The sequence below is a fragment of the Dermacentor andersoni genome, chromosome 4 (assembly GCF_023375885.2).
Source record: "Dermacentor andersoni chromosome 4, qqDerAnde1_hic_scaffold, whole genome shotgun sequence".
Taxonomy (NCBI): Eukaryota; Metazoa; Arthropoda; class Arachnida; order Ixodida; family Ixodidae; genus Dermacentor; species Dermacentor andersoni.
In genome coordinates this window covers 57785147-57805922 of record NC_092817.1, presented here as the reverse complement: position 1 = coordinate 57805922, position 20776 = coordinate 57785147, and the positions used below count along the sequence as shown (strand labels likewise).

At 47.0% G+C, this 20776-nt stretch overlaps 1 protein-coding gene across 2 annotated transcripts in view; it reads right to left on the bottom strand.

Moving 5' to 3' along the window:
• rg (A kinase anchor protein rugose) overlaps window positions 1-20776 on the bottom strand; it is a 346775-nt gene that overhangs the window by 11097 nt on the left and 314902 nt on the right. Inside the window, exons 42-50 of one of the 2 annotated variants that reach the window (XM_055073810.2) lie at window positions 19828-20088; window positions 19590-19742; window positions 19200-19272; window positions 16438-16455; window positions 6742-6836; window positions 3104-3193; window positions 2829-3006; window positions 1719-1799; window positions 421-576 (exon numbers count right to left, since the gene is read on the bottom strand). In XM_055073810.2, the coding sequence (XP_054929785.1) occupies window positions 421-576; window positions 1719-1799; window positions 2829-3006; window positions 3104-3193; window positions 6742-6836; window positions 16438-16455; window positions 19200-19272; window positions 19590-19742; window positions 19828-20088 (1105 nt within the window). The remainder of the gene's footprint in view (window positions 1-420; window positions 577-1718; window positions 1800-2828; window positions 3007-3103; window positions 3194-6741; window positions 6837-16437; window positions 16456-19199; window positions 19273-19589; window positions 19743-19827; window positions 20089-20776) is intronic. The other variant, XM_050182990.3, reaches the window with a different exon arrangement.

Genomic DNA, 20776 nt, shown 5'->3' with positions numbered 1-20776 from the left:
CTTCAAGTTAGTCGTGATATGAACTCTTATTTTAAAGAATGTTTTATGCACAAATGATGCTAGCAATGAATAACTAAACACAGGTGGTACAGCCAAATACTGCGCTATTATATTCCTTGCTCATTCAGCTAAGAGTGCCTGAGTGCACAAGTTTTCTGGTCCTCTATTTCTGATTAAGTGTTTTTGGTGGATCCATTTAGCAGTTTTAATTGGGTACAGGTAGCTGGTATGAACCTACTTCATAGGGACAAATGGGAAAGAGGACATGCTGCTGGAAGGTTGAGACCCATGCTCCTCTCTTGGGTGCATCTATGCATACCTATCACCCTAATGATGTAAGGGCGCTACTGGTAAAACGTAGAATTACAACTGGCCATTCTTTGGTTATGCTTCAGAAAGTAACCACAAAAAAGCACTGACCTGACTCAGTGGCGAAGACACGAAAGCTCTTGTCCCAGAAACCACAGGCAACGAGAAACCGGCTGTCAACTGTGGTGACGAAACAGCTGCTGCGCATGCGCACGTGCTGGCTGAACGTGTCACCCAGGTGCCGCTTATGCGGTGCCACGTTCATCACTGCAAGACACCACAATATGCTGTTCAGAAAAGTTTGTATCCTAACTCCGTCTCCACTGTGGTCCATGCCAGCTTTTATATCTGCTGCCTACACGTGAGTAAGCTGAGTCAACCGAAAAGCTCTAGTGTTGAAAATTCTTATTGGCTATAGCTTATATGCCAGTGAGCACACAGGTATATACATAACCTCGTGAGCAATGGTAGCTTTCAACTCCCCATGTCGTAATAAGCTCATACAAGACAAAATGAAAAATGGTTGTGATGGCCAGACAGTACACAAATGACTTCTGTTCATCAGACATGAGATGGTAAAGTCCTAGCCTAGTCACTGCATTCTTTGTAAGCATATGTCACTTTGCCAATCTTTTACTAAGAAAATAATGACATTTTTTAGGCTGAACTATTCCAAGAAAGCTGACTAAACTGCTAGGAAAGAAATACAATTAAGAAGAGCAAAACATATATGAAATTACCATAGTTAAAAAGAGGAACTCCAAGGTAACTAGAGAATGATAAAGAAGTAACCATCCCAAATTTACACTTATAACCTGCAAGTCCATTGGCCACTCAAAGTATGACTTCACACGTGGTTTTATGCGCAGGCAGCCGTCAACTAATATTCAAATAATGAAGTACTCAGGTGAACAAAGTTGCTTCAGCTAACACACACTGTGCCTGTGCTACTGCTGCAAAAGTTCTTTATCAAAGCTGCATGAAGGTTGCTGTGTAGTTTTCAAGCTGACAGTAATGCTGACTGTTTTTGTGTCCAGAGTATAGAATCCAAGTAGAAACAACATTTTGTCATAGCCTGTACACCTGATCGTAATCCATTGAAAGGTACAGTAGACACTTCTGCATACATTGATCTTACTGCTCACCTAAATTCCACTTTGTGGCGCAGTTACAAGGAAATTGAATTTGTTGAAATTTCCGTGCTTTGCAAACTTGTGTGGTCAGCTGTACATCAGGTAAAAGATAAAGGAATGCAGCTGCCCACAAATTTTGACTTGTGCCACTGTCTAAATAACAAAAAGCACCATCACAACCAAGCTTTAAGCCCATGTGGCTATGCACACACACACACACAAAAAAAAAAAAAAAAAAAACTCAGTTACAGTTACTGCAGAGAGTGTGTCACTTACTAAGCAAAGGGTCCATGGCGAGGGGCAGTTGATTAGCCTGTGGCTGGTTTGAGTCAGAGTAAGTTGGTGAATGCATGGGTGCTGCAAGAATGGTGAACAACAGGTAGCTGTATAATTGATATTACTGGTAAAATGAACACCAAGAATAGTAAGATGCAAACAGATTCTTCCTGGATACAGCTTTTTCTTTTTTCTTCAGTATAATTTGCAAGATGGCTGGTGCGCTTGGCTCATGCCCACTAAAGCATTGTGGTATCTTTGAATGCCGTGCAAGTCACCAGCGTCTGCTAGCGTCAAACCACAACACTCTACTTCATGGAAAACTGTTCTATTAAGTCGAATTCATGGCCAAAGCTCATTTAAATGGTGCAGTGTTGAATTGCTAACAAGAGACCAAATAGCAAGAATACATTTAAGAAAAAGCACACTTTTCGAGCAGAGGGCATTGCTGATTTTGCCTATGGCAACACATATGTCAGGTCTGTCATTAGGTTAGAAGTGTAGAGCTGCATGTTATCAATTAGATATTGTTGCGTTACTGAGGTGTCATGGTATCATTTACTGCCTTTGACTGCCATAAATGAAGCAACACTACAGTAGACTGTTGCGAGAGAGTAGCAGCTTATGCTTATACAGAGAACCATCATGCTTTTTAAATCAGTGACCATGATCCATTCTTTCTTATTTCTGTGCCTCAAGGACAAGTTATTACTTACAAGAACTAACTTTTCAGCAATCTAATTCGCTGACCATAGTTGCTCATTTCTCATGAATACCATGGCAACTAAATGAGGCGGTTGCAACGATTTAACACAGAAATTGCATGAGCCATCAACAGAACAGAACACATGTGAATGGGTATTTTATTTAATCCACTCTCTACAGGTTCGAGGTGGTTGCAGTAGTTTCTCTTACTGTTCATTTCACATTTCTGTTCTTCAGTGTTACTTGACATGTGTTTGTACAATGGCTGCTCGAACAAGACACTTCTGACCAAGTTGCCATGGTAGCACATTTATGTATAACTGAAGGGGAGATGCATCCACAAGCTTAGACACTGACCTCTAAGTGGCAAGCATTTAACAAGAACTAAGCACTATGAGCACACACCAGAGTAATTGCAATTCCACCGGTTGACAGCAAAGTTCTGGTTGCAGGTAACAGTAACAACAGAGGGCAGTGGCAACTGTGGGTACGTATTGGCCGAGATGTGGCAGATGGGCGAGTTGGACAGGAACTTCATAATCATGCACAGCTCCTCCGTCACAGGTGAGAACATCATTGGGCTCTGTACGAAACGGTCAAGAAGCACATCAGTGTGATGCACGACACTACTCATACACTCCTGCTCCGAGAACACTTATTACTGCTCTACTAGCACTCACAATGTGCATCGCTGAGCTGCGAGGAGGATGTGGTTCCATTAGAAGCTGCGACGGAGTCTGGCCGAAGTTCTTGATCTGGTTCTCAATAGCCTTTCAGAAAGAGAGACAAAGCGAAGGATTGCAAGTTACATACTTGCCAACTTTACACAGAATTTTTCACTGAGCTTACAAATTTGGGATTGATTTATGATTTTATGAATGTCAAGTCAAGTTTTATGAAAAATATCAATCGCGGAAAAAGTTTCGCTAGTCCGTCTCGGAACTCTACACTGAAAGTTCTTTGACGGTGAAGGGACAAAAGCGGGGTACCTGCTTAGAGCAAGTTTACAGACAAGTTCCTGAAGCAAGCAAAATCGGCAACAGCAAAGTTGCTGTGACGCTAGAAACAATGTTTTACTTGTTAGTATTTGCTGTGCTAAGTTTGCTGCTGCTTTAGTGCTGTGTCTAAACTTAAATCCTCGTCAGTAATGTGCATAGTTAACCCTGAAAAGGTGCGCACATTCAAAGCAAGCTTGAAAAAGATGTGTGCTATTATTATCTGTTGGCTTCATAAGCATGACATGTCATTCAAGCTTTTACAGTATGCACAGGCATGTGCCCATACATTGCGAACAGGATGAAATAATTCTGTGTGTGAAATGATTCCCATATAAAAGAAGGAGCAGTACACTAACAATGTTTTGATCATTGGACATAATCTATACCCACCACCAGCAACAGAGAGTGCTGTGCCTGAATCACAATAAATTTCTGTCACCATTGCAGATGTGCAGCTGGTGTAACAAGCTGTTAAGAAACTTCACTCTCTTACACCATGAGTTATCTCAGTGCATTGTTAAAATTTCACTGTTACTCCTTCAACATTCAGTCTCTGCCATTTTTTTTCAGACAGACACAATGTTTGACAAGTGCAGCTAGGCCACAATGCAGAGCATGTGCAGAGTTTTGAGCTTGTATAGAACACTACATTTTTTTAGCTGTCTAAACCTTGTACACAAACACTTACTAATGCTGACTGACAGACATGCATGCATCACTGCAGAGGAACTGAAATCTTGGCAAGTTCATGTATGTTCGCACTAGAATTCACACTTTTAAAGAACAATACAGAGGAAGGTGGGACAAGCAAGAGCTGCTGCCTGTTCGTTGCTTTCATCAGTCTGCCATTTCTTGGTCCTATAATTTCAAATAGTAAAATTACAAAATTTCCAAAATTTTGGTTCCCCCTCACTGTTAATTGCTTAGTGGGCACCTTCTTTCTGATCTAATTATCAATTGCCATTGCTTGTCCATCCTTCCCGAGTAGTTCTCTGGCCCTACCAGCTCCAAACACACCTCTACATTCTGCCACCCAGTGCGACCAGGTGACTTCAGGCCAACGTGTGGCTAGGACTCTAAAAACAAGTACAAATAAGCGCAATATTTCATCCAAGGTATGCTAAAATTTAGCTGCTTTTTATTAAATTTATTTCTTACACTGCTCTTTATACCATTTATAATGGGTATAGATGGCAATGTATGTTCCAGGAATGTGGCCTAGCCTTTCAAAAATCTAGAATAATAATGGCCAAGTTCCAGCTGTCATCATTTATGCAATGAACACACTACCCTGTGCTAAACAACAATTTTGATGTCTTCCGCATTTCCGCTCTCATCGCTGATGAAAGTTGCAGCTATATATGAAAGTTCCAGTGCATGCCGACTTAGAAATCTGGCTGTGCTGAAGGGCTCATGGATAGAACATCCATGTATATTAAATCACATTTTTTATACAGTCGACTTGCGTTAATTTGATCCTGGCGAAACGGACGAAACTAGTCGAATTACCCAGCGGGTAGAATTACATGCCGTTGATTCACTTGGCAATATTGCCTTTAAAGTTACCTTCGCCGCAATGCAGCTGCGATAAGCGGCGAAGCATACCAAGCGGAAAATGTGTCAATGTTGCGGGACATAGCACGTGTTCCTTAATTTACACACGCACATGCGCCATCTCCGGTCACAGTAAGAGCACCGAGATGCCTAATAAGTTTACTGGTAGGCCTTAAGAGTTTTAGACTCACCCCCGCTCTTTTAATGGCTTTAGACGTTCTTAGAGCTTTTTTTTTTTTCATTTTACCGCCTTCCTTTTCGATAGCTTTGCCAAAACACAGATTTTCTTCACACGTATAATTAAGGAACGCGTACTAGGCCCCGTTAACGGTCTCGTATACGAGACGCGTATGGCGAGCGAAACAAGGGCTCAAATCGCCACAGTAACGTCAGAGACGGCTCTGAATGGCTGCTGGTATACTTATTAGGCGTTTCGGTGCTTGTACTGTGACCAGAGACAGAACGTGCGCGCCTGCATAATTAAAAAAGAGAATTACGGGGGATGCTTAGAACTTTCTAAGAATGTGAAAGCGAATGTTGGACATTCTGTTGATCTGCGGCTGAACTTTGCGGCTCCTCTTGCACGTGCGGCGGCGGCCTCTCTCTTCACCAATTCTGCATTCCCAGAGCGCCTGCGTCGCATGAGGGCGGCATTTTGCTCTCGTCGGGCTGCTGCCGCATCTTCATCCATAACCGCTTCCTCCCGACGGCGATTACGACGAGCCCCCCCCCCCCCCCCCCCCCATTTAGAGCTGCTCTAGCCTCTTCCGCCGTGGCGTACTTCATCAGTCTTCCCCGCCCGCGACTAGGTACTGGTGCGCCGTCACCTATAGCGATGTGGAATGAAACTCTGAGCCCACGCGGCGACGTATACAAGGCGAGCGTGCTGCCGCCGTTTCCAGAACATTTCCCTCCTCCTGCCCAGCGCCGCCAACGCATTTGCCCTCAACGGGGGGCCTACTGCCCTGCTGCTGACATTTCCTTCATCCTCCCCAGAGCCGACACCGCGCTTGCCCTCAACGCCCTTACTGCACTGCTGCTGACATATCCTTCTTCTCCAGCGCCGCTGTTGCCTTTTCCCTCAACGCCCTTCAGCGCCGCCGCTGACATTTCCCTCAACTTTCCGATTGCGCTCAGTCGCTCTTTCTCAGTACCCTCCTCCGGCGCTGCTGTTTCTCTTTCCCGGCGCGCTCCGTTTTTATGTACCTCACAACGCGACTTTGAAACAGAGATCTAAATACCCTTTAAAAAAAGAAAACAAAAATGCGTGACAGTAGCTCTGTTTCATTCTTGGTACGCTTCACCGCATAACACGGGTGTATTGCGGTGAAGACAAGTCAAGTTCGAATTATCTGGCGAAGGCCAACTTTGATATCTAAATAACAGAAGTTTGGGCACATAGAAATGTATGGGCAACAGCCGGGCCATTCGGTCCGGATCGAATTAACCAGTATCGAATTAAAGGAAGTCAACCGTAATGAAGAAAGTTTGAATGCCTTTAAACCCTGAAGTACAGATTAAAAAAAAATGTTAGAAGCAAACAGGCAACAGCAACACGGTCAAATTCATTTATGTTAAGTAGAACCGTCAGTGCTCCCACCGGTTCCTCGTAAATATCAGGTAACCCAAGCACGTAGAACAACGAAGTAAGCACCAATATGTAAGCGTGGTTACGTAGTCCCGCTGCGCACTCTACAAGATCCACGCAACCGCACTATTACAGCCAATGAACACTAGTGTGAAGACCTGATAGTGCACACACTAACCTCCTTCATGACAGTGTCCTTCATGTTCTCAAGGTCTACACTGCCTTCATAGGTCAGGTAGTAAAACACATTGGTACTTCTCACAGCTTCTGGACCTGCGTGCAGAAAGGCATGTACATAAGTGACAATTTGCACAGAAATTAAAGCATGAGCTATGAAATACCTTAAAACTCGCAAATGTACAATGCGACCACAAATGTAACTCGATGAGCAAGTGAAGGCAGGAGACGGTGCATTTGACAACTTGGTTAAAGGAGAAGAGAAAGGGAAGAAAATTCATGACTATAGCACGAACTAATGACACATAATGCAATGACATCCACGAACTTTATGGGGATTGTGGGAATCACCTAGCATTTTGGCTATTCTGCCGTCGCTGCGCCTCTTCTTTTCCCACCTCTGCGGGACGGAGTGATGGCCGGGCTGTTACACAACCGTCACTCCACCCCCAAGGGTCCGGTGGGTAGTGTTCCACGGAACAGTTGCGCGGTATTGGCTCTCGCAGTGACAGCCGCGTGCGGCACAACCGGTGTGGGGCGCGACCGCAAGAGCGAGCGCAGAGGGAGAGAGACATCTGCGGGACAGCACGAGGTGTGTACACATTGCTTCCTCTTTCCCACAGGCCCCTCGGATATCCCTCGGAATTGAGCGCGTCTACGGTGCCTTGCACCTATGGCGAACGCATATCTTGGGTTGCTCCTTTTACAAATGCTAAGCCAAAGATTGGTGCCTGGTGCTTGCGTGTGGCCGTAACATGCCGAGCCGTACTCATTGGAGGCTCAAGCTGACGAAGACTGTTCTATGCTCTCACGACCTGGCTCGCTGGTTACCGCGAAAGTACGCAGCACAGTTGCAGGGACACATTTCCCTTAGTGGAGTGTCATGGGGAGCCATCCTCCCGCAGCGACGTGCTAGCAGCATCATTTGTGTTGTCGCTCTTGGCGCGGGAGCCTCTTTGCTACCCGTGCCGCTCGGGCCCGGTTGCTTGTGCAGTATTGGGTGCCACCATAAGGCAAATAAACCTGTATTCGTTAACTTAGGGTAATGCTGTGTTTTTCTGCAGCGCATCACTCGGTGCCATTTAGAGGCTGAACGTGTGCATGCTACCGCTGACACGGCCCTGGCAGCTCGCTATAAGCCCTAACCCGCAGTGATAGGTACTACTGTAAGCATACGAGTCACCAAAACTTGTAAAAGGAACTAAAGCTAGCCTGATGAGCCATACAGTAGTCGGACCCCGCGCAAGCACCATCTCCCCATTCCCTTTCTGTGCGCAGAGTTCACGCTCTCGCTATTCTAACACGCCTCCTGCCTTCGAGAAGCGGGCTTTCTCGCTGGCCTTATTCGCTTAGTGGCTGAGCTCTCACGCTGGTAATTCTGGCAGAAAGCCCTTACTTTTTTTATGGAAATACAGTTATCAGCGCAATTCCTGGAATTGACAATATACCCGACAGACACAACAGCAAAACGAAAGAAAACGAAAGTAATTTAGTGCATGCAAAACATGACAAACATGCAATGTCAGTATCACATAAATAATTTAGATGATTTACATAAATCATTTAGACAATCAGAGGTGGTTGCTTAGTGGCTATGGTGTTGGGCTGCTAAGCTCGAGGTTGCGGGATCGAATCCCGGCCACGGCAGCCGCATTTCGATGAGGGCGAAAAGCGGAAGCACCCGTGTACTTAGATTTAGGTGCACGTTAAAGAACTCCAATTGGTCCAAATTTCCGGAGTAAAACTACGGCGTGCCTCGTAATCTGATCGCGGTTATGCCACGTAAAACCCCACACGTCTTTTTTAACAAATTGACCAAGCATGTGATTGTTCTAGGATGCATTGTTTTCATTCAAAAAAAAAAAAAAAAAACTAACTCAGAGCAAATGACCTATCCTGGAAACTTCACACGTACAAGCATTTTCACCTATGCCCTCTGCATGGTATGTTCTCATTGCTTGCCAAATCATTGCGCATGCCTTGCTTCTGCAAAGCTTCAGGACCATGAAAACTAGTGTTGAATCACTGTCACAGCGGCCTAGAAAAGGAAACTGAACGTCTCCTTCTCGTTGCAAATGATCACTCATTCGAGAAAAAAAAAAATGCAGTATCGCCCGAAAGGCGAAGCATTGGTAGTAATAGGAAAGTATTGGACAACTACACGAAATGAAGCTCTCAGTATCATGGGCCGTATCAACTGTAGTAAACACTCGATTGCTCATTAAATTAACAAGTATGATGTCACGCGCACGCAGGAAAACATGAGCAGATCTCACTCGATGACCACGGACACTCACTGTCACAATGCTGGCGTGACGAAGAGTGCCAGTAACGCGTGGCGTGAACGCTTCGTGCAGCCTCTCGCTTCAGCGCTTCTCGGAAACTTGCGATTACGGGACCTCGAACGCTAGGCGTGCGGGAACATAGTACGCGTCAAGGCACCAGCCATGTCGGCACGTCCTTATTTGCACCCGTTGCGGTTTACCTCCAAGATAGTGCGCGTTGCCCGTGCCCGTGGATGCGGTCAGCCGCACAGACAGCCATGTACAGCGGCATCCAGTGTAGAGAAGACGCGCGCTAACCTGCCTTCAACCCCCCCCCCCCCCCCCCCCCACCGCTTGATCACGCGCACGTTTCCCTTGCAACTACAGCACACTACGCGCGAGGCGCGAAAGGATCTTATCGCACTTTCGCTTCATACCGAACACACGGCGACGGTAAAAATTCGCCTGGAGTGTCCACATAATTGACCGCAATAAAAGAAATGGCCAGTACCCAAATATATATTTTTTTAATATTCCGAACATCCCCAGATTTAGCAGACAGTTCCTCAAAGACGATGCGCAGGTTCGCCCACCATGTACAATTCAGGTTTCGGAAACCAGAGAGACAACATAGACATGTTCGCCACTACTTCCTCGAACAGATCTGCCTCATTTTAAAGAGGCCATGCAACGCCTTTTTATGAAAAATGTCGAATATGTCTGCTGTGGTCTGGTGTTTGAGCATCTCTCTATGAACCATTCGCACTGCCGACACTGCCATGCCCTTGCGGCCTTCCCCTCCTTTTTGTCGTTCCTACTGCACTGAAAGCTGTGGGCTGTGACCAACAAGTAACAAAGATTTCCGGCAAGTGTCTTATATGCTTCTTATAATGGCGAATGTGTTTTAGTCCGCTTCACCGCAATTCGCCATTGTACTGCGGCGAGTTCACTTAATATGCGAAAGCAACAATAATACCGGCAAACGGAGGCCCCAGAAGAGCGCCTGAGAATATAAGCTGGCGGCGCAAGATCTCCAGGGCACCGAAAAAGCAGTGAAAGTGTCAATACAACGAGTATGCTTCACTGCATTACATGTGTGTACAGCGGCAAAGCCGTTATGAAACGCATATAAAGCCGTTGCCAGCAGTGGCGTAGCCAGAATTTTTTTTGGGGGGGGAGGAGGGGGAAGGAGGGGGGAACTGGGCCGGCCACATTCCATCATAATATCTCGAGGGGCGGGGGGCACGTGCTCAGCGTGCCCCGCCTCCCCCCTTCACTGCGCCGCTTGCCAAACTTCCTTCCCGATGCTCAGCCGCGTGGCGACTTCATTGCACCTCTTAGTGTTCCTGCCATACAGAGGGACACTTACAGAGGGACACTAGCTTATTTTTAACAAGAACAACTGCAGACGAACTTATATATACCGTCATAACATATCACTGATTAAACTATCCGAATGGCCAAAGCATAAACATTACCAAGACGAAAGCGCTCATATTGCATGCTAAAAACAAAGATGCTACTACAAAGAAAATCTTTTTTTTTTTCTTCCAGTCTAGCTCTATTGAAAGTGTGCGCAATACTAAATCATTAGGTGTAGTTGTTCAGGGAAACGTGTTTTGGGATGAGTATATGATTCTTCTCGGAAACAAACTGTCACAAATCGTCGGATTGATAACTGGAATCGTCAAATACTACCGTGCAGTGTTATGATGATAGTATACAACACATTGTTTAACTTTATATGTTTAACTACAGTCACCTGGTTGGGGGCTAAACGACTAAATAGAATTTAGACAAAATACCCAAAATTCAAGAAGAGGTTTTACGTGCTATGGAAAATGACATGCCATCAAGATTCCATACTCAGAATTTATTAATTAAATACATTGTAATGCCTGTTTCCAAAATGTACGGCTATCGCCTTTGCAATGTCTTCAAACAAGTAATAAAAATAAAACATATTTTCTAGACTAATCGCTAATCTACATGAAAATGTTACAGTGTATCACACACGCAACGTTCAACAGTGAATGGTTGCAACATTCAGAACTACATATGGCATTCAAACATTACATAACTTACTTCCTGAACTATTAAACACATTACACAGTAGAGCCACGAACATTGAAACCCTCTCTTTCCGAGAAATATGTAATATTTACTAAAATACCATATGTATATACACTAATTTTTCTTATTTTTCTTGGTGTTTATGTTGCTTTCTGTGTAATATTGATTTCTATTAGTTGGATCTTTGTTTCGTTTCCTACACAGCATTCATATACTACATTTACATGCTCTATGTAGCTTGTATTGATCCAAATTACCTACATCCTATGTTATGTTATCTGCCTTCAGCATGCCCGCAAGTTCCACGGCTACTTGTTTATCATGTACTATATTTATGTATGTATTTATTGTGTATTATGTGCATTACATATCTTGTCGCTTTTTCTGCGCTGCCTCTGACAGTAAAGGGTGGCCCGAGGCTCCGTCAAGCTGTCATCTATGACACGCTTTTTCTGTTGGCTCTCCCGCATCATGTAAAGCTACGTAATAAAGTTCAAAGTTCAACATAGGTCATTTTACGAGATAAAGCAGATATGTGTAGATATATGTGCTATGTGTGAGATGTGTATATTTATGTGCTATGTGTGAGAATGCTAGAATGTGTGGATTCTGAATAATATATGTGCGTGTGCAGAATGCTATACGTATGTGTCTCACACAGAATGCTAGACGGGGACATCATTAACTATCACTCATCATCATGAGATTTATCCGATTTTACTTCTGTCGGAAGAGTATTGAGAAATTCGCCCAATAGTCACCATGTTTATTCTCGCCTACGCGTAAAAGAAGATGTGGCAGGGTTTCGAAAAGTTGAAGGAAAGGTCAGGCAGCCTTTCGAGTGAAATTTTGGACTTACAGCTGCACGTGCAAGAAATCATTTGGGTTAGATGGTTCATGACGACACTGCCTAGCGATTGCGCAAGTTTATTAGCGTTTCTTACAATCTACAAAGAGTGTTGAGGAAAGATTTAACGCAGGTACATCGCTTTTGATGAGCCTTTTATCGACTATGTCCCATTGTTTACGCAAAAATGAAGAAAATCATTGTCCTGATCTTATAACGGTCTCGCGATGGCAATTTAACGCACGATTCATTGCAATTCAAACAAGTAGTTATATTGTTCATTAAAAAGAAAGATGCTTACAGCCGATTTGCTAATATTCAAATTTTGCACCTAGAGGGCCTGTATTGTATAGTAAAACACGTTATCGGCATGCCTGCCCTAGTACGTCTAGAAAATAGGATAGAAAGAAAACCTAGGCCAAATGCGCACTGGGCCATCAAAAAGAAGCGCGCTCTTCCGAGACAACTTGGCCATGCAATCCTGCTGTGCAATCTGCTTGTTTTATTTACCAAGCGGCAGAGGGCGACACCCATCTCTTTTTCGGCTGCTTGTCGGCGGGAGTTCTCGTCGTGTTTTTCCGACGGTGAAGCTACGACGGTGCGCGCGGAAAACATCGCTTTTTCGTTTCTTTTCTTTTTTTCGCATGAACCATGCATGCCCCGACACACGGCATTTTACACAATGAGCCACACTAAAATGCGCAAATTGGCGCAAAACTATACAGCACAAGGAAAACAACGGTGCGAGCAAGACGATGGCGTTGTTCGTTATCTTTACCACTTACGTACTTCGATAAATGCGCGTCACCGAAGAAAGCTCCCTGAAACCTTTTCGAACGCGCAGGCCACGAGAAGGTGCAGCGCGTTGCGCGACTACCGGGGCGTGACTGTATACAAACCGCGCTGCTCCGAATGCCACGCACTGCACGGAACTAGTGATGCTGCCATGCCACACGTACGCCGCTCCCTCGGCGCCGCCACGGCTGGCCTCTTCCTGGCTTCGGCAGCGCGCTTAATCGATCACCGCCCGAGAAGCGGCGACCCGCAGGTTGATTCCTAATGGGCCCTGCTTAAAACTGTGTGACACGTGGGCACGCTGGTTCTCCACATACACGGAGAGAGAGAGAGAGAGAGAGAGACGGGCCCAGGAGTGGTCCGCCCGAGACAGACTGAAAAGCAGCCGCTCAACAGCGCAAAGGGTGAACGAAACATGCGGACGTATGCGGCAACAGAAACAAAAGGGAGACAGAGGACCGTGTGAATAAGGCTGGACAAAATGTATCCGTTTTGACTACAGCGCCACGTGCACCTCTCTCTTAACCTGAAAGTATAGAATTATGAACACGTAAGTGCGACGAAACAACGACAAAGTGAAGAGAGGAAATGCGGAAGCCATGTGGAAGTCAAGGAGGTCCATATATAACGGAAGCACGACAAGCTCAGATGAAATAGCAGAAAAAAAAAAAAAGAAAGCCGCAAGCGCCTTCTTCTGTCTTCCCATGTCCTGGTTTGTTGCGCCATCCTTAAGTTATAATGAACCCCTACCAATAGGCCATAAATGCCCACGTTACTCAAGGAGGTCACAAGAAGATGTAATCATACATAAAGCCTCCTCAAGTACGTCAACAGGGCATTTTAGCCCCACTCGGTGATTAGCGACACCAAGCGCTCGCGCTGATCGATGAGCGTGACAAAGGTGTAGTTCAATGTGGAACCTGCATATTGAACCTGGTGCTATACGTGGACTGTCTAAACAAGTTATACCAATACCCTCCCAGCAACCAACCACTACAATGCCGACACTTAAAAAGAAAGTTTATCCAAAATCGGAATGCCCTCGCTCCATCTATGACCTATCCGAACGGCCCTGCCAAACAAAAATACTTTCCGGATGTTACACTTGACCTGATGTTTCGTTTTACACAATCGAAAGGATGCACTGCCACTGGCGATTGGTGCGACTCCTGGCAACGTTGCTCCGAGTCGACTAGGGAGAGCAGTGACCCGAGCGCCGGACGACTGCGCATGCGCAGCACGGAGATGTGACCGCGCCCACCGCAAAAGCCTCTTTAGAGTCGGAACTGCAGTGGTCGCGAGATGCCACCCGAAAACCACCAAGACGGATGGCCGCGCGGAATACTTTGGCCCCGACGGAGATTTCTGCCCCCTAAACGCGTTTCCTCCCCACGACACCCCGCTGCGCGAGCACGGAGGGCGAGCGTGCAGCGGAGGAGACGAACCGGACGCGCGGCGCCACTCTTTCGCCGAGGCTCGCACGGGGCCTCAACAGCGTCGACAAATTGCTTCGGGCACCCGCAGACAGGCGTCACGCACCAACAGTTTCGTACAGTAGAGGCGAGAATGAAAACGAACGCCTGGTCAGGAACAATAGGGCAGTTAAAGCGGTCCGGGCGCCGAGTCGGGACCGGATTTTCCCAGTATGCAGTAAATAACCAATGGGCCCGATGCTTCTCGAGTTGATCCTATGTCATAAAAAAACTAACTAACTAACTAACTAACTAACTAACTAACTAACTAACTAACTAACTAACTAACTAACTAACTAACTAACTAACTAACTAACTAACTAACTAACTAACTTGTCCAAGGTACAAAAAAGTGAAGAGCAGTTAACGGGTTTCGTTCGAACACACTATACTCAAATGCTTTGCACATGCCGTCACGAACGCCACACTAGAACGCATGTGATTCACAGTGCTTACTGCCCTGCTGAACGGGAGCGGCTTAGTAAAGGCGCAGTTTTCGATGAGGCAATATTGTAATAATAGAACATGACAGCTGTGACGACGTCAGCGAATCGCTATAACTTCCTCAGGACAACTGGAGATACTGTAAACGGCGTTAAAATTTAAATTCGGAGCTTTTACGTTCCAGAACCACGATTTGACTATGAGGCACGCCATAGTGAGAGACTCCGGATTAATTTTGACCACCTGGAGTTCTTTAACGTGCACCCAATGCACAGCACACGGGCGTTTTTGCATTCCACTCCCATTGAAATGCGGCCGCCACGGCCGGCGATTCGATCCTACACCCTCGGGTGTAAACGACTTTACCGGGCATTTAAAGTTTAGGAAAAGTTCGGCAGCGTGTTACACTCCTAACACGTGAAGGCGAAAGCCTGCTGCACAACTGGCAATGCATTCAGTTATACGATCGGTGGGGTCAGACTTCTTGCAAGACATAATGAGCCGCAGCGTGAAGTATACCTGTGGCGCTTTAGGTCGACCTCCTCAACGACACATGCGAGCACTTAATGCACTACCTAATCGTGCAGCGAGGTTGTCGCCAGTAAGTGCAATACAAATGTGTAACACACGCCAAACACAATTAGGTTGCACCCTCTCGGCAGGGGACAGCATCACTCGCGCTCGAACGCCTTGCTCCCACGGCTTCGCACGTCGCACCTCGTTTCGCGCTTGGCGAACATCCTCGGTCGTATCGTACTTCCGAGGCCTAGACTCTAAGAAACGTTTACACCCTTTGGAGTGTATATTTGCCACACAACAATAATCGTCATCTGTCTTGCCCGCATTTCCTTTCTTGAAAACGCTGCGCTCGTTGCTTTCCTGTCGGGAATGCTATGTCATGCTGATAACGCGCATGTCGTTCGTTACTGGAAAGTACCGGGCTCGCCGCGTTAAAGAAAGGAAATGCGGATAAGACAGATGATGATTATCGTTGTGTGTCAAATATACACCCCAAAGGGTGCAACTGTTTTTAGAGTGTGCCGCGCAATCCGCTAGGTACCGGGCAAGCGCCCTCCGTCGCCGTCTCACTCGCTTCGCAGTCAACTGTCGCCACCGCCACCGCCGCGTGACGTCAGCGACGCAACAACTGTTTTTCTGTCTGCAGATAGAAAAACAGTTGCACCCTTTCGGGTGTATGTTTGTCCCACACATTCTAAAGAAAACGTTTGCTCGGTGTATATCTGCCACACAACAATAAGCGTCATCTGCCTTGCCTGCGTCATCTGCCCCGAACACCCCTCCCCCCTCCCCCCCCCCCCCGAGTGTGAAATGACGAATTCACTTTTTTTTTCTGTAATTTTTGAACCATTCAAGAAAGTTGTCACCTAGGGAGAATAAAGTTGTTTAGCGAATGAGATAACGGCGTTGCTTTTCATCGCGGTAACATCATAATAATATAATTCGGCGGTGCGATAACATGTACTATACTCGTGTGCACTGTTTATTTTAAAGATTAATCCAGACTATTTCGCCCAGCGATCCATCTTTTCAAAATGCATTTCCTTCTGGCCCTTTGCATTGGCCGTGAAGCCTTATGTCACAGCTGCCCATATTTTGCTACAGCGATACGAGCTGTTACACAGTGAACGGCAGCGTTCATCTAGTACTCAGACTCACGGAGATGTCGCGTGATGCCCGCATTAGAAAGTATCACAAAGACATATTCCATATACAGGTTCACCCCCACCACCACCACACAATTTCATTCCCAAATGCCAAGCCGTGCGCAAGCGTAAACTTACTCGCTCTCCTGCCCGGACCTGAAGACATCACAAGGGAATAAAACAGAAGCACACAAAGCAAACAAGGGTTACACAAGGCAACACAAACAAATGTAAAACGCAAGCCAAACAGCAACGAGCGTTTGCGGCAACCGAAAACAGATCAAAAGCGAGAATCATCACGCGACATGTTTGCATGGTAATCGAGAGAACCTGAATTTTGGGCCCATATCTCATCTGACGATCGATTCCTTCTGCTCTCTGGTATGACGCTTTTAAATTAACTAGACACAGCGACCACTTGCATTTTATACATATACGAACAACCTGCGTACAACTGGCACGATATGAAGTGGTTGGATGTATAGAGAGAAATAATCAACCTTCAAGAGATAAGGATACAAAATACGGTTAACGATCGTGTTTTCTCAAAATAGTGTAGCCGAACTATTCAGAATAGTTCGCATGCATTAAAGCTAGGCGGTCAGGGGCACTCGTCTCAGTGGTCAAAGGCGTGCCCGCACGTTTCGATTAAGCCTTGAGCATCAGGAGGAACAGACGGTCTGAAACGCTGACAAGCTTGCTTCCTCCCTTTTCAGCTCATTCGCACACACTCACTCACCGCGATAACCACTGTAAGTTGCAACGCAAAAAAAAACAAAAAAAAAACAACGAAAATACAAAAGACAAGGACAGAAAGTACTGCGCCCCGTCCTTCTCCCAGCGTACGTGTCATCGGCGTTTTTACAATGCGACATCATGCAGTATGTATACGTCTCGAACTATAACCCAGATGTCGATCCTGTCGCCGGAACTGGAAGACAAACCCCGTTCGGCGACTGGACGTCAAACAGAGTTTTCTTTCAGGGCTGCGCGAATATTCGATGAACGATTCGAATATATTGCTATTCCATTCAATGCTCGAATCGAATAACTGATATTTGAAACACCGAGCATTTGTGGAATAGTTTTCAAATAATCAGCCCGACAAACAAGCACCCGAAAAAAAATTTTTTTTTTTTTTAAACGGCGAGCGTTTCATTTTTTCTCGTTTCCATTCTCGGAACAGAATAGCTAACGCATAGCTCAAGGTTATACACTGCACAATATTGATATCGGGGCGATGTTGTGGCTCATACTCGTGCGACACCGATGCTAACGTGCCACCAATCCTATGTTATTGGAGATTTTTAGGTGAGGAAACGCAAGCGGCTTGCGCACGCAAGCCGCTTGCGTTTTCTAATCTAAAGATATCTATTATTATAATCCTATAGTTACAGGGGCTGGGTTTACCTATCGCATTCTTCTATCGGGGAGACTTTTCGTATAACTAGGCTCTCGGCGGTACTCTATACACGGAACTCGAGCACTGTAATGGAAGAAGTTGTCTTATCGTTCGAGAATTGTTCGATTAGCATTCGACCCGGTTTTAAAAGTTACTATTCGCAAGCCTTTCTATAGGCTTTCGTTGCAGAACTCTCGCTGAAGCTATATCCGCACGGGGTTAAGGAGGCACGACGAAACAAATCGGAACGGAGAAACGTCGTCAAAATAAAGGGAGCACCACGCAGCGCCGTGGCTCATCTCTTCTTTCTTTCGCAACTCTCTTTCCATTCGCAACGTTTCGCACGCTTCCCAATCTTTCAACTCTGCCCGTGTAGGCGCTTGCACCACGAGGCACCTCAGTGTAAAGGAATCGTTTGCGTACTCCGCCTAAAGGCGGGGCCACACTGGGGGCGCCTCTGCGCACAAAACGCGCGCTATTTTCCATCTTTCCCACGACATGCACGCCGCACGTATACGTATACCTGCGCGTATACAGGCGAATGTTGGCGCGGTACAATCAACGAGACGGAGTGCGGAGGAAGCCAGCCGAGCCTCCATGACGGAAAGAGTTGGCATCCTCGCTCTGCATTCTGCCCTTTGTTCTCGCGTTTGCCTATGTTGAAGAAGAAACAAAAATTAACAGAGAGAGAGAGAGAGCACGGGGCGACGCAGCGGCGCGCTGATGATGCTATAAGCCCTCGCCGGTCGCGAGTGCTCGACAGCGAACTACAAGCTAGCCGGGTGGCACAGGGGTAAGATGAGCAGCGCCCAAGACGAATAAGGTCATTAACAAGCGACGCACGGTGAGCGCGGGGACGGGGCGGGATACGTATCCCGGGCCCATTAAGCGAGGGCTCATGGGCCGAGCGCCTAATCGAAACTCGAGCAGGGAGCCGGCCGGCGTTCATCGCGAAACGCCGCGAGCTGGCGAGCGAGCACGCACGCAGGTCGAGTTACGCGCGGGCCGCCGTGGGCGCCTCCCCACTGCCCGTCTCCTCCGCCGTGACGTCGTCGACGACGCGGAGGCCGCAACGCAAACAGAGCCACGCCCCGCGATCACGATTTTAATTAGCCGCCACCTCGGACAACCGCGTAGTAGGAGAGGGCAGGCGTGCTGCTGCTGCTCGCCCGATTGCTGCGATGCCAGTGCCCGCCTCGGTGCGGTCTGCGGACGAGAGATGGCGCGCGCATTCTCCAAGCATCCGTCGTTCCTATGCCCGCAACAGATACTCGCCGAGTAACAATTGTACCATAAATTCGACTCGTCGCACCGATACGTCGTCTGGGAGCCCTCAGGGTGGGGTAAGAGGGGTGGGGGCAACGGCGGATATGAAAAATCGATCGGTTTCTCGTAGGACGCAAGAGAAGACGGATTGGAAAACGTCACAGATGACGTGTGTTGGAAATTCAACGATTACTTTTCACTATATTTGTTTATGTTGAGATAGACGACTCACCCCGCTGCTTGTAACCGAAGATGAGGTCGATCCACTGGTGCAACTGGCAGGAGACGAACTCGGATTCCAGGGCCTGCGGAGCATGAGAATAACCGCATAGGCGAATTAAAACACGGGATCGAGCGCGCGTCACCGCCTCGTGAGACTGCTTTTTGGTCAACGATGCGATTGATCACGATATTCGCCAGTCCTGGAAGGTAGCAGAGATAAAAGGGCACACACGCGGTGGCTGCATTTCGCGAAACAGTCGCGGTGGTGATCCCTTGCGGAAAAAGTAAGGAGCTTTCTAAATCCGCTGTTTCTCTACGCAGACAACGCAACTTATTCTTTTACGAGCACGAACGATTCACGTTTAAATTTAATGCGAACAGTGAGACAGAGACTACTCGCCATGCGGTTGATGCGCACGAACTCCTCGGGCGAGGCGGCCCACGGGGGCAGAATGACGTCACCGACGGGCGTGCCGTCCTCCTGGCGGCCCAGCTGGTAGCCGTTCTTGTTCACCAGCATTTCGGGCAGGTAGAAGAACTCCGGGATCAGCTCCTGCACGCGTTCGAAGGCAAGAGCCGTCAATTCTGCCGCACAGACACTCGGACGGAGAACAACCAACAAGACCCAAGCAGCGCACCTTGACATCGGAGGTGTCGCGCTGGCAGTTCTTCCATGACTGGGCGATGGAAGCGAACATGCGGTTCGCGTGGTCGAACTTTCCCCCTTGGAGCGCCAGGAAGAGCGTGGTGAAGGGCTCGACGCGCACCAGCCAGTTGAGCGTGAACGCGGCCGTGGAGTAGTGGGTGCCGTAGTGGAAGGGCGGGATCACCTCGTGCTCCCACGTCTCGTAGCGCTCCTCGAAGAACGCCCGCCGGCTCGGGTTCAGCGCGCCGATGGGCTGCGCATTTTGCGAAGACGTCGTCACTCTGGTCTGGTCCCGCGCATCGAACCCGAGAGAGCCACTCTGCGCTCAACAGAGCTTCGGCAGAGCTCGCGCAGTGGAAGCTGATCGATATCAAGACATTGCGCGCCTGTAGTACGAAACTATAGAAGGATTGGGCAATATGCCAGGTGACATTACATAAGAGAGATATAGAGATATAGCAAAGAGAGGAAAGGCAGGGAGGTCAACCAGACGAGCGTCCGGTTTGCCACCCTACACTTTGGAAGGGAAAGGGGGAACAAAAAGAGGAAAGCGGGATAGGGGGGAATACTGCGTGTGCACGCAGGAAAGCGCTTTTGATTTCCGAAGCAAAGAATAAAGCACGGTTGCCTAATAATATACAACTACAATTTTAAGCAATTATGCTCTACTTAATAATAGCTGACTTACGTGCAGTAATCTCATAGCATACATCCGTAATACGAAGGTTTCACCGCCAGGCCTTGCCACTTACTGGTTTTTGAGACTTTCTTTGCCAATTTAAAATTAACATTCTTCCTTAAATCGCGAACAGCGAGCTGGATTCTTATCACTACAAATCATGCCCATTTCATTTCCATCAAAATCTCACGACGCATTCTGGCCAGTTGTCAGTCCCATTAAATCCGATATGAAAACCTGCCGGTGAATTTTTTTCAACACA